The sequence below is a fragment of the Cricetulus griseus genome, chromosome 3 (genome assembly GCF_003668045.3).
Source record: "Cricetulus griseus strain 17A/GY chromosome 3, alternate assembly CriGri-PICRH-1.0, whole genome shotgun sequence".
In the NCBI taxonomy this organism is placed as follows: domain Eukaryota; kingdom Metazoa; phylum Chordata; class Mammalia; order Rodentia; family Cricetidae; genus Cricetulus; species Cricetulus griseus.
This window is the reverse complement of record NC_048596.1, coordinates 227462190-227477020: the sequence shown is the minus strand read 5'-3', so window position 1 is coordinate 227477020 and position 14831 is coordinate 227462190. Positions and strand designations below refer to the sequence as shown.

Below are 14831 nucleotides of genomic sequence, written 5' to 3'. Positions count from 1 at the left end.
CAGTTGAAAATCCCTAATGTAAAATGCAAAATTAATTGGGAACAAGACTCATCCATTAAAGCCCACCTAACGTCTAAATCAAGGACAAAGCTTTTAGCTGATGGCAGAGGAGGTGGGCGGAGGAAGCCTCTGTCCACTCTGAATCTACAGCAGGGGATATGCCAGCAATGTTCATTTCCTTGAAACTTTCTGAAATATTGTTGGAAACTGGGCTTAGCCGTGAGATAAAGTGGGAACTTTAAGAGTAGTATTTCACCTAATCCCTCCCCATGAGCCAGCTTCTCACTGAAAATCCGTGCAAGGTATCAACACAGGAGCCTGGCAACCATTCATGCTACACATATCCCTGCGTTCCCACCTAACTTAGAATCCAGAAGTGACAAAAATCCAACCTTTATTCTGCTCACAACAGAATGTTTCTCAAAATGAATAAAGAACACTGGAGCCTAAATCAAAATAAAATGAGATTTTATGAATGTCACATTTCATTGCCATGTTTTGGACATCATGAAGCATATAGCAGGTGTTTTGTCAGTACACATGGACCAACATATACATGGTGATACATTTAAACCTACATAGACAGAATTTGTCATATACTTGAATATAACAGGTTTCTGTTTAGTTTATGGTCCATTTTTGGCAGTTCCACTATGCCTAAGTACCAGACTTGGAAAATGCTGGGTTTTCTAACTGTTGCTTTGTGTTTGTTTCCAAGACAGAGATGCAGTTTTATCATTAAGCTGCATATCAGCTAAGCTAAGCTACAGCACTGTTTGCCATTTCCTCTATCTTGTCTGTTTGTTGCAATGAAGGGAACAGGTCCATTACACTCATTCTTTAGATCAGAAAGCGCGTCTCCTTGTCTGCCTCCCTGTCTGTACCCAGAGAAGAAAAGCAGTGAATGCCAGAAAGCCAAGGGCCAGACCTCCTGTCTGGCTCCTGTTCATGCCTTCTACATGACCTTCTCTGGAGTCTGCAGAAGTTTCCAGAATGAATGAGATTAATCACTTTGTCTCATGGATATCAAGGCAGGAGAGCTTGTATACCAAGAACTACTACACTCCTGGGAGTAGGAGGCAGAGGACTAGGATATTCATTGGTTTGCTTTTTATAACATATTACTGCATTGACTTGAACCAAAAGATGGAAAATTCCCTATGTAACTGGTAAACCAGACTGTTTTTTTCTGTCTTAATGTTTAAAATTTATCTTCCCTAATTATTGGCTTGTTAAACCTAAAAACAAACTAGATAGGCATATCTTGAATCAACTATATGGAAAGCAGTATTTAAATAATATTAGGCCTTAAAAGACATATTTACTCTGTGATGCTGTGCTGGGTAGGTTTTTTGTTTTGTTTTATTTTGTTTTATTTTTGTCAACTAAACATAAGCTAATATCATTTGGGAAGAGGAGCCTCAATCAAGAAAATGTCCCCATCATGCTGACCTGTAGGCAAGTTTTGGGGGAATTTTGTGGATTAATTATTGATATAGGAGATCCTAGCCCACTGGGGGTAGTACTACCTCTGGGCAGATAGCCTTGAGTTGTATAAGAAAGTCCCCTGAGCTGAACATGGTAAACAAGCCAGCAAGCAAGACCCATCATGTCTCTGCTTCAATCCCCGCCTCCTGGATCCCACCGTGAACTCCTTTCCCGACAACCCTTCATGAAATATACTTTAAGCTATAAGATGAAATAAACTCTTTGCTCTCCAGGTTGGTTTTGGTGGGCATTTTATCACAGCAACAGCACAACTGGTACCAGAGAGTAGGCTACAGCTATAAATGAGGGAGCAGGGCCTAGAGGTCCACTCCTCACCTAGCAGTACCAGGTATGTCTTGGTCAGAAAACTCTCATCCTTATGAGACAAATGAGACAATTAAGAACCAGAAACACCACTCTCTTGTCAGTTGCTAAGCACCATGGATGAACCCATTTATAGTTGTCAACTGTAGCAAGCAGATGAAGGCATCTGAGTCTTTACTCCTACCTGGTAAGTCACAAAGAAGCCAGATAAGATAGGTAGTTCCTTTAGGACCTAGTCTCCTGGCTGGGAAGACACCTCAGTCGGTATAGCCTTGGGAGTTTAAGGACCTGATCACCAGAACTCATTTTTACAAAGCTAGGTGTCCCTGGTACATGCTTGTAATCCCAGCACTTGGGGGCGAGGCAGATACAAGTGGGCCTCTGAGGCTCACTTACCAGTCAGCCTAGCCTACTAAGTGAGTTCCAAGCCAGTGAGTGAACCTGTCTCCAAAAGATGATATCATCTGAGGAATGACACCGTGGTTTCCTCAGGGCTTCACAGTCACATGCACATATATGTACACATACAAATTCATGTAAGTACACACACATGAACAAACATATACTTACACAAACATACAAACACAGAGAGATAAGACCTGGAGTCCAGAAAATAAACTAACGACACAGCAAGTCACTGTACCTGCTCCTGAAAGATCTTGGCCAAGGGCGCACAGTCTGTCAGCTTGATGAATCGTACCACATCTGTGACTGTCCACTCCAGTGGATTACTCTCCAGAATCAGCCTTTCCTCCTCCTCTTGCTTTGTTTCCTGCAGGGAAGGGGGCAAAGGGTTGTCACAGAATACTTCAGGGCCAGCTATATCTTTCTAATAACCTGCATGCCTCAAGCACACTGTGGGACCAGAACGCCTACCTCTCTTGGTTTCTCACTGGAAACACAGACAGTCACAGAGCTCAGTCTCTGTGGAGTTTCTTAGCAACCTGTCTTTGGTGACTTCTAACCTGCAATGGCCTGGGTATCTTCAAAGGCTCAAAAACAGTAACAACAAAGCATACAGCAGGTCTGGGAGAGAATGGCAAAATGCTTGCCATGCAAGCATAATGACTTAAGTTCAATACCCAGATCACACATAAAATATAAAAAATAAGCAAACAAACAAAAAAGCACTGGTGGTTCTGGGGAAGTGGAGGCAGAAGGATTCTGGGACTTGCTGACCAATCAGCCTAAACTGCTAAGCTCTAGGCATGAAATACCCTGTTTCAAAAAAATAAAAATAAAAATAAAAGGAAGAGTGAGGAGTGGATGGCTCCTAAGAAATGACATCTGAAATTGACCCCTCACCTCTAAACACACCAATGAATATGCACACCTGTCTCACCCCATGGCATAGTGATTGTCAATCTTGAATGCCTAGGTCAGAAAATCTAGGTCCTGGTTACTGAGGAAGCATCACTGATTACAATGCAAGTAGATACTAAGTACCAGCCAGACCCACGCAGTACAGCTCACTGTCACCATTCACTTTCGTTAAGATAGTGCCAAGGACCTTTGTAGCTGTTCACATGGCACCTATAAGGTTAGGGGGTGTTGAGTTTATTAGGATGTTAGAGACAAGTCCCATAGAGGAGAAAGTGATGCAGAATTCAAGTTCGGAAATAGGAGATGTAGAGATGGCATTTTGGGACCCAAAGCTGGAGGACTGGGCCTTCTCTACCTACCTGACTGGAAGGCAGCTCTGTAGGGGACACCTTAACCATGCCTGCTAGGTGCTGGCTACGGGTGTGCCTGACCACACCTTTGAGGGCATGGTCAGGGCGACGAAGGGAAGTTTCAAGAGTGAGAGGTGCACACGTGGAAGGTCCCTTCTTCTGTTTCGTCTTCGGCTTGCTGTACTTACTCCTGCCTTGCCGGCGGGCTAGGTGGCTCTGTAAGTAAGGTTTTTCCCTAATAAATACCCTTATATTTTTACCTGACTCCGTATTGGTAATTTCCCACTTTACAGCTCTGGGGGATTAATGTCACCAAGAAATGAAGACACTATTCCAGCCCTAGAAACTCCTTTCTGATGTTTCCTTACCCCTCCCCGCCACCAAGAAGTAAAATCATTCTTTTGTTCTCGGAGTTGGGGATTTGAACAGAGCATCTGTGGTCATTTCTGATATTTTAAAGAGGTTCTTTCTGAACCATACCCTGAGCTCTACTCCATGTTCTTAAAGGTGAGCCACGGACCCTCCACTCTCTGAGCTTACCTCTGGTTCCGCAGGCTTAGCAGGTGGACCCTTGTTTCCTTCATCAGCAGATGGAGTGGTTGGCACTGGGCGGACCCTTCGTGCCCTCTCCACTGGAGGCCGCTTCACGGCCTCTGAGTTGCTCCTCAGGGTCACAGCCCTCCGGGGCCGGGCAGAGGGCACTTCTGCTGATGAGGTATCTGTCTGGTCATCTCGGACCTCGGAACTAGTTTCCTCACTCGCGGTGTCATCCTCCGGGGCATCTGCCTCCTCCTCTTCGCTTTCCTGAGAGTGAGAGATGTGCTTAGTGGGGGTGGGTTGACAGGGACTTGAGTGAGCACAGTAAGGTGAGTCTCACCCACAGCCACACTGCCAGGCCCTGATGCCACTTCACTTTCCCTTCCAGAAGATAGCTCTCAGCAAGGTTTGTCCATGAAGGCCTTGAAAGAGAGCCCATGGTACCAAAGAATCTCCTAACACTGCCTTTTCCTAACCAGTAGCTGAACATGTGCAATTGGTTCTCAGTATACAAAGGGCTTATGGGGAAGTATCTTGTTCCAGGTTCCTATTCCAGGACTCAGGAAGATGAGGCAAAAGGTTAGTGAATTTGAGGCCAGCCTAGACCACACACTGAGACCATCTCTCAAAAAATATTAACAAGTCAGGGGCTGAGGAGATGGTACAACAGGTAAAGCGCTTGTCATGCAAATGTAAAGGACCTCAATTTGACTCCCAGAAGCCATGTAGAATAGCTGACCTTGAGGAGGTAAAGGCAGGTGGATCCCTGGGACTTGCTGGCCAACCAGCTTAGCCAAAATGATGAGTTCCAAGTAAAAGCAAGAAACCCTACCTCAGAAACAAAGAAAACAAAACAAAAACCCCAGGTGAACCTTGCCCTGAGGAATGACAGGTGAGGTTGACAACTCATCCTCCCATGTTTGAATGTTTGTACACACACACACACACACACACACACACACACACACACACACACGGAGTAAGTAAAATTAAAACCAAACAAACAAACACTCCTCCTCCATGCTGGAAGCTCTTTAAGGACAGTGTACCTCCCCGGAGCCTGCTGGGCAGTCCACAGCGGAAGACCTCCGTCTCTTCTGCACAAAGACAGATTTCCGTCGTTTCCTTCTCCTGGCTGGTTTTGGATGCGGGGTTTCAATGCTGCTTTCCCCAATGGGGGGTTTAATGATCTTCTTTCTTTTTCCATAATAATAGGCTACAGGGAGGAAGATGGTGTTACTGAGTTCAACCAATGATTGGTCCATCATAGAGCCATAGCCCCCTGCGAGATCCTGCCCTCCATAGTCCCCAATCTATCCAAAGGCTGTAGCTGTTTCCAGTGACACCAATATTCATGCTGAAAGGTCTAAGCCTTTTGAAGTTTTGTGAAATAAGGCCTGGAATCATCTTTCAGTTCACTTGCATGTCATATATGCCTAACCCCTACCCTTTCCCCAGTGTCCTAGGACTATAGGAAACCATATTTGTAAGGTCAACCTAAAATCAACCCAGTCAAGTCAGTCAAATCAGTTAGTTTCAGGAGCAGTTGCTACCCAGCAAACCCTTCCACTGGCCAAAAGTTAAGATGATGGAGAAATACGTAGGGAGATTAAGGTGTCTCAAAAAAAATTTTTTTAAGTTCAAGGCCAGCCTAATTCACAAAAGAACAGTCTATGTGATGGTTCAAGTTAATGGTCGACTTGACCAAATCTAGAATGACCTGAGAAGGGCCAATGACCTTGCAGGTGGGGAGTTATCTTGACTTAATTAATTAAGGGAAGAAGACTCCCGACCATGGGCAGTGCCATTCCCTGACTGGGATCCTGGACTGTATGTGGTACAGCATGTACTGCATGCTCTATATTTCTGATTACAGATACACCATGACCACCTCTCCCTAATCTGGACACGGTAACGCTCTTGTGATGGTGGACTTGAAAGTACCCATCTCTAATTCCTGCCACTATAACGTCCTTGCTGTGGTAGACTGTAAATTGGAAGTGTGAGCCAAATTAAACCCTTTCCTACTTAAGTTGTGTTTCATCAATCACAGCAAAAAGGAAAAGAGACTTAAGACACCATGTGTCAAAACACCAAGGTCTGGGGATATGGCTCAGTGGCAGAATGCTTGTCTAGCCTGTGCAAGACTGTCTTCTATGCCATGATCCATCTCACCTGGGACTAAGTGTGCAGGTGGAAAGGCATAGGGATATCATAGAGAGAACAGATGGCCTTCTGACCTTCAGATGGACTGGGAGTGGAAGGTTAATTTGTCAAGTACATCTGTATATGTCTGTCTGTCTATCTATTCTGCATAGAACAGAGCCATACTATGAACAGTATCTCAACTGTACTCATAACCCTGGTTCCAATAAAGCACTTGGTATGTCACAGGTGACTGTGGTTCACAGAGCATCGATTGCACTGTGTAGGTCCTTAAACTCTAGTAGGTGGCTGATACCTGGTCTGGAAGAGCCAACTTCCTTGTCACTGCCCTGGAACCAGAGAAAACTAAGGGGAGAATAGCAAGCTCAGAAACTGTAGACTGAAGTTTTCAGATGACCCAGTTTTGAGATGACCCAGGTAGAAATTTCTACAGTGGTGAAGCCTATCAGAGTAGAAGAAGAAAGTTCTCAGAATAGAGGAAATGCAGGGCTGAGGGAAGCTGTTAGTCTGAGGGGAGGTCTCCCAATGCATTGGGGGTAGAAGGGGTTGGCTGTGGCAAGTACTATAGGTTGGGAAAGTGGGGCCAACTCAGAGTCCTGCGTAGCAGTGGGGAAGTAAAGGCAGCTGGGAAGGAAGGGAGATAGTTTCTGAATCCTCCAGGGATATGCCTGAGAGAGCACTGAGGGAAGTATCTAAGAAGGGAGAAACCGACAGGTCAGGGAAATAAGAAAACTGCCCAGAGACTTTACTGCTATGGGAGCCACCATGGTGGCTCATTTCTGTAATTCCAACACAAAAGGGTAGAGGCAGAAGGAGTTCTGGGGGTGTGAAGGCAGCGTGTGTTACATAGTGACTTTTAGGCCAACCAGAATGAGAGACCATGTCTCAAAAACAAAACCAACCAACCAACCAACCAACAAAACCAAAAAAAGCAGCATTACTAATCCTGGGTAAGGATGAGAAGTTAACTAATAATCGATTTATCACTTCCTTCCACCCACTTGACTTAGGAACCAGTTGGTCCTCTGAAATTCTCACTTCTCCATTCCCAAAACCTTCTAATGGCAATCCACCCTGATTTGAACCATCCCATCCCTTTCTTATGTCAGGTTAAAAACACATATGGACCTGCACAGCAGATCTTAAAGAGTTCTCTAGTTATTCAGATGAAAAACTACGCAAAAAGTTAAAAGCAAAACAAACAACAACAGAGCAAATATACTACAACATAGCTCAGGAATGTTGTGTGTTTTTCCCTTCCTTTGTACTCACTGTATTTGGTTTTGGTGTGAATAGAACAGTTCTCTGGGCAGTTTTCAGAAATCAACACAGGACTAAATAAATTTGGACAGCATTCCAGCTTGGCACAAACTCGCCGACAGAAATTTGATACTTGGTCTGATGTCCGTACGATCTTAACCACAGCCCTGTATGTTTTGCCTCTGTACCTAGAAAACAAAGGATGGAGAAGGAATGGTGAGTCCATTTCCAGACTTACTCTGTTAGACTGGAAAGCATGTCTAACCTTTTGATGTTGTGACAGACACAGATGTTGTCACCTCCAAAGCTCACACATAAGAACTACACATGGAGTTATTAACAAAAGTTCCTTTTTTAAATGGCATGACAGTCTAAAAAGATGGGTCAGTGGTGAAGAGTATTGGCTGTACTTCCAGAGGACTGGGGTTTCCCAGCAACCCACAACATGGCTGCCAGCTATCTGTAACTACTGTTCTAGAGGATCTTACCCCCTCTTCTGGCCTCTAAGGGCATTGTAAGCACATGGAACACAGAAGTACACATAGGCAAAATACCAATATTCGTAAAATAAAAATAAATACATGTTTAAAAAATCATGAAGTTTCAAGCAAGCTTATGACATTGTGGGCCTCATTTGTAACTCTCCTAGGATGCACACAACACACAGCATTGTTAAGGGATGAATCTAAGTTGGTCCCTAAAGGTGTTAGATGTATGGCTGCCAGCCTTGGGGCTTTGGGGGAATGACTGGATCACCAGGTGCCTCTTAATCAATAGATTGATTTCTCCATGAATTCATAAGTTGATGGCACTGTTGAGAGAAGGTGGAGACTTCGGGAGTGGGGCCTAGCTGAAGAAAATGAGTCACAGGGTATGCCTCTGAAAGGTATTTCTTGCCCCTAGTCCCTTTTGATGGCTCTGTTTCACACAGTTTCCATGAGTTGAGCAGCTCTGTTCTACCATCCACTCCCCAGCACGCTGCTCTGCCATGAAACCTCTGAAGCTCCAAGCCCAAACTAGTGCTTCCTCCCTTGTTTTTCTCAGCTTAGGTATTTTGTCACAGCGCCAGCAAGAGCAAAAACAGACCAGCACAAGTATATTTCCAAATTGACATCTTTATTTTCTAATAACATAGTGTACTGTGTGTGTACCTTCTGTTTTCCTTTTATACTTCCTTATACTCTCCCTGGGAATGTTTGAGAATTACCCTCTAGTGGGCACAAAGAGCAGAGTAACAGTATTAAATCTCCTGTAGTATAAGATTTCGACCTAGTAGGTTTTCACCATGTTATATGAAGCCTCATAGTTAAGCTTAGTATGTCATAGTATAGTGTAGAACATATCTAATGATCATGGTCTTCAAAAGGAAGCCAATGGATCGAATGGGTGTTCTTTTCATTTTTGAAAATATCAGTGAATACTGGATCATGAATGTGCTCTGAAAAACTACCCAAAGCCAGATCATTGAAATGACATCTTTGTCAAGACGGCACTGCATGTTGTTGAAATGGGGCGGGGGTGGGGTGGGGGGTTGTTGGTGGCACATGCCTTTATTCCCAGCACTCAGGAGGCAGAGGCAGGCAGATCTCTGTGAGTTCGAGACCAGCTGGTCTACAAGAGCTAGTTCCAGGAAAACCACAAAACAAAACAAAACAAAACAAAACAAAACAAAACAAAACAAAAAACCTGTCTCAAAAAAACAAAAAAAGATAGAAAGAAAAAGAAATGGGGGACAATCTCTATTATTCAGAAATGGCATCTGTGCAGCATGGTAACAGGCAAACAAGGTCACAATCAAGAGGAGAGAAGCACAAAAGATTTTATAAGAAAGGTCAAAACAAATAAAACCCTGTCATGCAGCCATGTGAAATCAGCCTACTCCCTGGAGGTCCTGGAACTGGGGATGGTAGCAGCTTTAGTACCCACAGAACCCAAACTGGCCACAAGCAAGCTACTACAGTGACAGAGATGGGCTTCTGTATCCTAGAAGTGTCAAAGGATCCATACAGAACAGCAAAGCCCTTCACCATACCCTGGCCATTAGGGTAACCATCTCTGTCTCTCCAGGCTGGCAGAGTGACCGGTGGCTCCATAAATAAAACTGCCTCTGGAGAAGTCATCAACTCTCCTGACCACCATGGGTGTAGTTTGCTATCCCCAAAAGAAGGGCAGCTTACCCTTTTCTGGATTCATGTAATCCCCAGTTCACTGGGGAGCCAAATCCCAGATAGATGAGGTTACAGCGCCCAGAGGACAAGCTCCAAGACTGAGATACGGAGACCATCATGTTCAAAATCTGAAGGTAAAGCACTGTTTAAAACCCTTGGTCCAGGGATAGAGAGATGGCTCGGCCATTAGCGGTGAGTGCTACTCTTACAAGGAACACAGTTCAGTTCCCAATGCCATCAGGCAGCTCACAACCCCTTGTAACTCTAGTTCTCTCGGGGAACAGAGGCCTCAGTCTGTGTGGGCATATGTACTCATGTGCCACACATTAACACCCCTCCACATACACACACGCATATCAAAGATAATAAAATCAGTCTTTAAAACCTTGATCTGGATCACAAAGAAAAATGTGCTGGGAGAAATAAAGAGAAAGAAAAGTACTACTTAATAAATTCCATCTTGGTTTTTAAAAATTAATGTCCTTTTGGAGTCCATAGTATGTTTTCCCTAATAAGTCATTTTTCAAAGTCTTGACAGTAAAAAATAAAAATTAAACTCTAACAGAAAAATTTCTTTATATTTATTCTCTGGCCTTTCATGTCCTAGGACCTCTACCCTCCTTGGTCTTCAATTCCTCTGATGTTTGAGGTTGCCTTTCTGTATGGTAAGAACTCAAATCAATGCTTTGTAGACAAAATGATGCTTTAAATCTAATAGCTTTGCATCAATGTTGATTTTTTTTCCCTAGAAACATCATGGACCCTCTATAGAGAGACCATTCTCTCTGTGCCCAGGGATGGCTGCTGGGTTGCACTTTGCAGGGAGAAGGTCTCGCTTTCTAGTGTTGTTGCATTTCATGACAAGAATAGTCTCACTCTGAGAACACGGTATATCCCCAGGTTTGTGGGAAACAGAGGATGTAATTTTTCTGCAGGTACATTTTTCCCTTGTAAGTCTTTTCTTTTCCCTGTTTGTGGCCCTACAGCTCTGCTTGAAAGACCTTGATATCAAGAATCTTAAAGTGTCTTTGAAATAAGAAATGAAATAACATGACACACAAAAAGCAGGAGAAATGTGAAATCCAGGTCAAACACCAAACTGTGTAAGGGGAACTCAAAGACAAAGCATGTACGTGTCAGAAACCCACAGTGACAAAGTGCATCAAGAGACATGGAGAGAGTAGGGCTGCTTGCTGTGGCCAAGGGACAATCATTTATTTCCCTTCCTACTTCAGGCGGATTCAGTGGAAACAGGAAACTTCTCTTTTGTCTTATTAACTTTTCAAGTTAGCACACACAGTAATGGGCTTTATATGATAGCCACAAATGTATATGATTGTATTGTCTTATAAGACAACTCTCCCATAATTAGGAAAGGCCCACCTAAATGTACTGAAATGAAAATTAAATCACAGTCAAATAATGATGACTTTCTTTTATATGTCTATCTAGATTCCATGGTGGTGGAGGGACTGAGCAAGGTGTAGTGTCTAGGTAGATGACAAGACACTGTTCCTCCAGAGTCTGGCTGTCCCAGCTCTGGGGCAAGGTACTGCAGGCACACAGAATCAGCCATTGGCTCCTTTAGGGTCTGCCTCAACTTCCCAAAGCTGCCTTGCTTTGGCTTTTTCCAGGACAATTCCCATCAAGCTATTGACTGTGGAGGAAGCAAAAAAGGCTTGGTGACTGGGCTCAGGACAATCAAGATGGCCTCTTTAATCCCAGAGCTGTCCAGGAGTCACCACTGACAGGTATCCCTGAAAAATCACTAACCATCTCCCAAATCTTGCACCTCCCCTCCTGGCCAAAGGTGCTGGTCTCTTCAATACAGTCCATCCAGGAGGCACTAGTCCTGGAATAGGTGAGACTGCAATGGGAGTAGTGGTAAGGAGGCCATCTGAATGTGAGACTAGCGATATGGGGAGGGAGGGAGGAGGGAGGGAGGGAGGGAGGGAGGGAGGGAGGGAGGGAGGGGAGGAGGGAAGGAGGGAGGGAGGGAGGGAGGGAAGGAGGGAGGGAGGATATTGAAGTGATGTTGTCATCTGATCAAATAACTACTACAGCTAGCAATTCCAGGAGTGATGGCTGATATTCATTGTCAAGTGGATTCAAATGAACTAGAAGACAGCCCTTGGTCTGTCTGTGGGGATGTTTCCAGAGAGGCTAAAGAAAGAAGGCCCACAGTATACAGATGGTACCATCCCGTGGGCTATGGTCCTAAACTGAACAAAAAGGGGGAGGCAGGAAGCCAGCTGAGACCAGCATTCATTTCTCTGCTTCCCTGCTGTAGATCCAAAGTGAACAGTTACCTCATGTCTTGCCAGCACAGCTAGAGCACACTTTCCACCATGATGGACTCTGCCCTCCAATTATGAGGTAAAGCAAGCCTTTCCTGCCCAAAGTTGCTTCTTACTGTGTGTTTACAGCAGGTTTCCTGCTGTCAGAGGCAGGATCTGTAAATGGGACTAAAAGGCCAAAGTGATGCTGCCATGGTGGGCTGCGACAGGAATCTGGATTTATTGCCACACCTGGCATGGAGGTGCTGTCTTCAGAAAAGCCACAGGCACCTCTGGCTGTCATCAGAGAACTTGGGCAAGATGGTTGACTCCTCTGGGCCAACACAAAGCAAATTCCAGAGTCTAGCAGGAAAGCAAGAGCCTAGCACACTGTGCAGCCAAATCACAGAAAGCCACTCCTTGAGTCTTAAGCTTTGAAACTCCATTTCCCAGATGCAGCACACTCTGGGACACATACTGGGACACAAACACACACACACACACACACACACACACACACACAGAGAGAGAGAGAGAGAGAGAGAGAGAGAGAGAGAGAGAGAGAGAGACTGCTGTGGTTGAAGCCCATGACTCCAAGCTCATTAAGCAAGTGTCTCCCTAAGCTGTATCGCTGACTCATTTACTAACATCCCACTCACACCCACAATGGAACAAGCTCCTCAATTAAGCATTTGCAGGTCTATTTCCAGGAGTGCAAATAGTGCTTCTCTGATGCAGGAAAACAAAACTAACTAATGAGAGCAAAAACTCTCTTCCAGTGATCAGACTCTCCATTTGGGAATGCACTATTTGGTACACTAGTACATCCTTCTGCTCATAACATAGAGAGTTGTGACATAGCTAAAAAGGGAGAGAGGGAGAAAGTAAGGATCACAAAGGCAGCCACTGACGTGGGAGAGATGAGGACTCCACAACTAACACAACTCACACAAAACAAGGTTCAACTTAGCCTTGCTGCCTCTGCCCACATGATGTGAAACAGAACAAAGCTGCAACAAGAGCCTGGAAAAAAAAATCTGTAGATCTTCTACCGGCTTCCCTAACACAGGCTCAAAGCCATTCAAAGAAGAGATAAGATAAAAAGAAACTTTCTGATATATTGAAAACATTTCAATTGTTTCAGATCCCCCCTAAAGGAGAGAGTAAAATTTTCCCTCATCTTAAAATTCAGAATGACTTAGGTATCTTGGAATACTAACATTTATCAGAAGGAAGTTTTTCCGTTACAAAATGACACCAGGATGCTTTTTCCCTTGTCAGTGCAGGCAGTCCAGTTTTCAGACACGTGCTGAGGAACAATGACAAGGCACATGTCTTACGGTTGCCCAAACCCTGCATCCCTTTCCTTAGTAGTCTGAAAGGTATAACTGATGAAAAGGCAGAGGAAATACCAGTAGATTACTGTATGTGATCATGCTGGGTTTTATTTTATTTACAGGTCAAAATCTTCTGAAAGACACATTTATCTTGTCAGGAAAAAAAAAATACCTATTTATACTTTGAGGAAAATACCATCCCAAAGAAGGAGGAGGAGGAGGAGGAGGAGGAGGAGGAGGAGGAGGAGGAGGAGCAAACGAGGGAGGGAGAGACTTCACTGTGTATAGCCACTGGCAAGTTGTTCAAACTTCTGTAAACACTTCCTACCCATGTGACTTTAAGCAACACTAATGAAACACACTGGGTCATGTAGCAAGAGGAGGACCAGGAGGAGGAGGAGGAGGAGGACCAGAAAGAGGATGACCAGGAGGATGAGGAGATGAACTGGAAGGACTAGTTGGGGAGAAGAAACAGGATCTGTGCAGTGGGCTGGAGATAAACAAGGGTAATGGAGGAGAATGCCTTATAACATGAAGGGAAATGTCCTAATAAAACTAGTTATTATATATAATTAATGTATGTTTAAAAATATTTTTAGAAGAAAAGAGAAGCAAAACAGTGAGCAACTACAGAGGCCAAGTGACATCAAATATTTACCTGGGGATTATCACGGGCCCTCAACCCCCAAAGACATTACAGTTCAGCTCAGGCAATAAAGACAACTACAATTTCAAATGTCAGGTCCAACCTCTGCTAAGTTAATTCATTCATAATAGAGACCACTCCTGCCTTTCTGTACAGAGGAAGAAGCTGGCTCACTCTCCAGTCTCCTCCCATTTGTATAGAGAAAAGCAGAGCCAAGTTGTCAGGACCTAGAAAGTTGTCATTTGCCATGCGAAGGAAAGAGGTGACACAACACACAGAACTGTCACCAGCAGGCTCCTGCTGACTGTAAAAGCTGTCATCATTAGCAGCTGCTTAGAGGGGATGCTATGATCAGGCCAGGAGAAACCCCGTGCAGACAGGCATTTCTTCCTGGGAAGATGCTGTGCAAGGTTTTGCGGAGGACCTTCCCTGCCATCCTTGATAGAAGAGGTAATATGTTGCCTTTGTAATTGAGTAGGATGGAAAGCAAGGTGTCTGTTTCAATTCCATCGGGCTGAATTTAATAAAAGCTCCCATCAACTCAGTAACATGGAAATAAGTGCAAACACTTGCAAAATGAACTCTTTCTGTCATAGAATAAGTTTCTGGCTGATTTAGGGAGAGCGGTGCTTTTAATGAGACTTGAGATGTTTGTGTTCTGGTTATTTCCATAACCGTTAGGTGCCTCTGGGTTATAGTGAGTGGTACAGAAAAATTCAAAAGCGAGAAGTAAGGATTTCTCTGTGTAAACACTGGCTGGAGTCTTCTGGCATCAGCCTAATAGGACTCCGGGAAAAATGTTTTTAGGGCAGAAGACTCTCCCTTTATAGAACACGGAATATTAAAAAGGGAAAAAAAACTGCTTTGTTTCTTCTGTTATGGGAGAAGCTCCTGTAGGAGTTTCTTGGTGTGATGACATGTAATTTTGCCTGTCATTGGCTTTCTGCTTTATAAAA

At 44.2% G+C, this 14831-nt stretch overlaps 1 protein-coding gene across 7 annotated transcripts in view; it reads right to left on the bottom strand.

The window, feature by feature from the left end:
* Sfmbt2 (Scm like with four mbt domains 2) overlaps window positions 1-14831 on the bottom strand; it is a 192298-nt gene that overhangs the window by 15070 nt on the left and 162397 nt on the right. For 5 of the 7 annotated variants that reach the window (XM_027405128.2, XM_027405132.2, XM_027405129.2 and 2 more), the window contains exons 17-21: window positions 7461-7636; window positions 5072-5238; window positions 4026-4289; window positions 3495-3701; window positions 2456-2584 (exon numbers count right to left, since the gene is read on the bottom strand). In XM_027405128.2, coding sequence (XP_027260929.1) covers window positions 2456-2584; window positions 3495-3701; window positions 4026-4289; window positions 5072-5238; window positions 7461-7636 — 943 coding nt within the window. The remainder of the gene's footprint in view (window positions 1-2455; window positions 2585-3494; window positions 3702-4025; window positions 4290-5071; window positions 5239-7460; window positions 7637-14831) is intronic. The other 2 variants (XM_027405133.1, XM_027405134.2) reach the window with 1 other exon arrangement.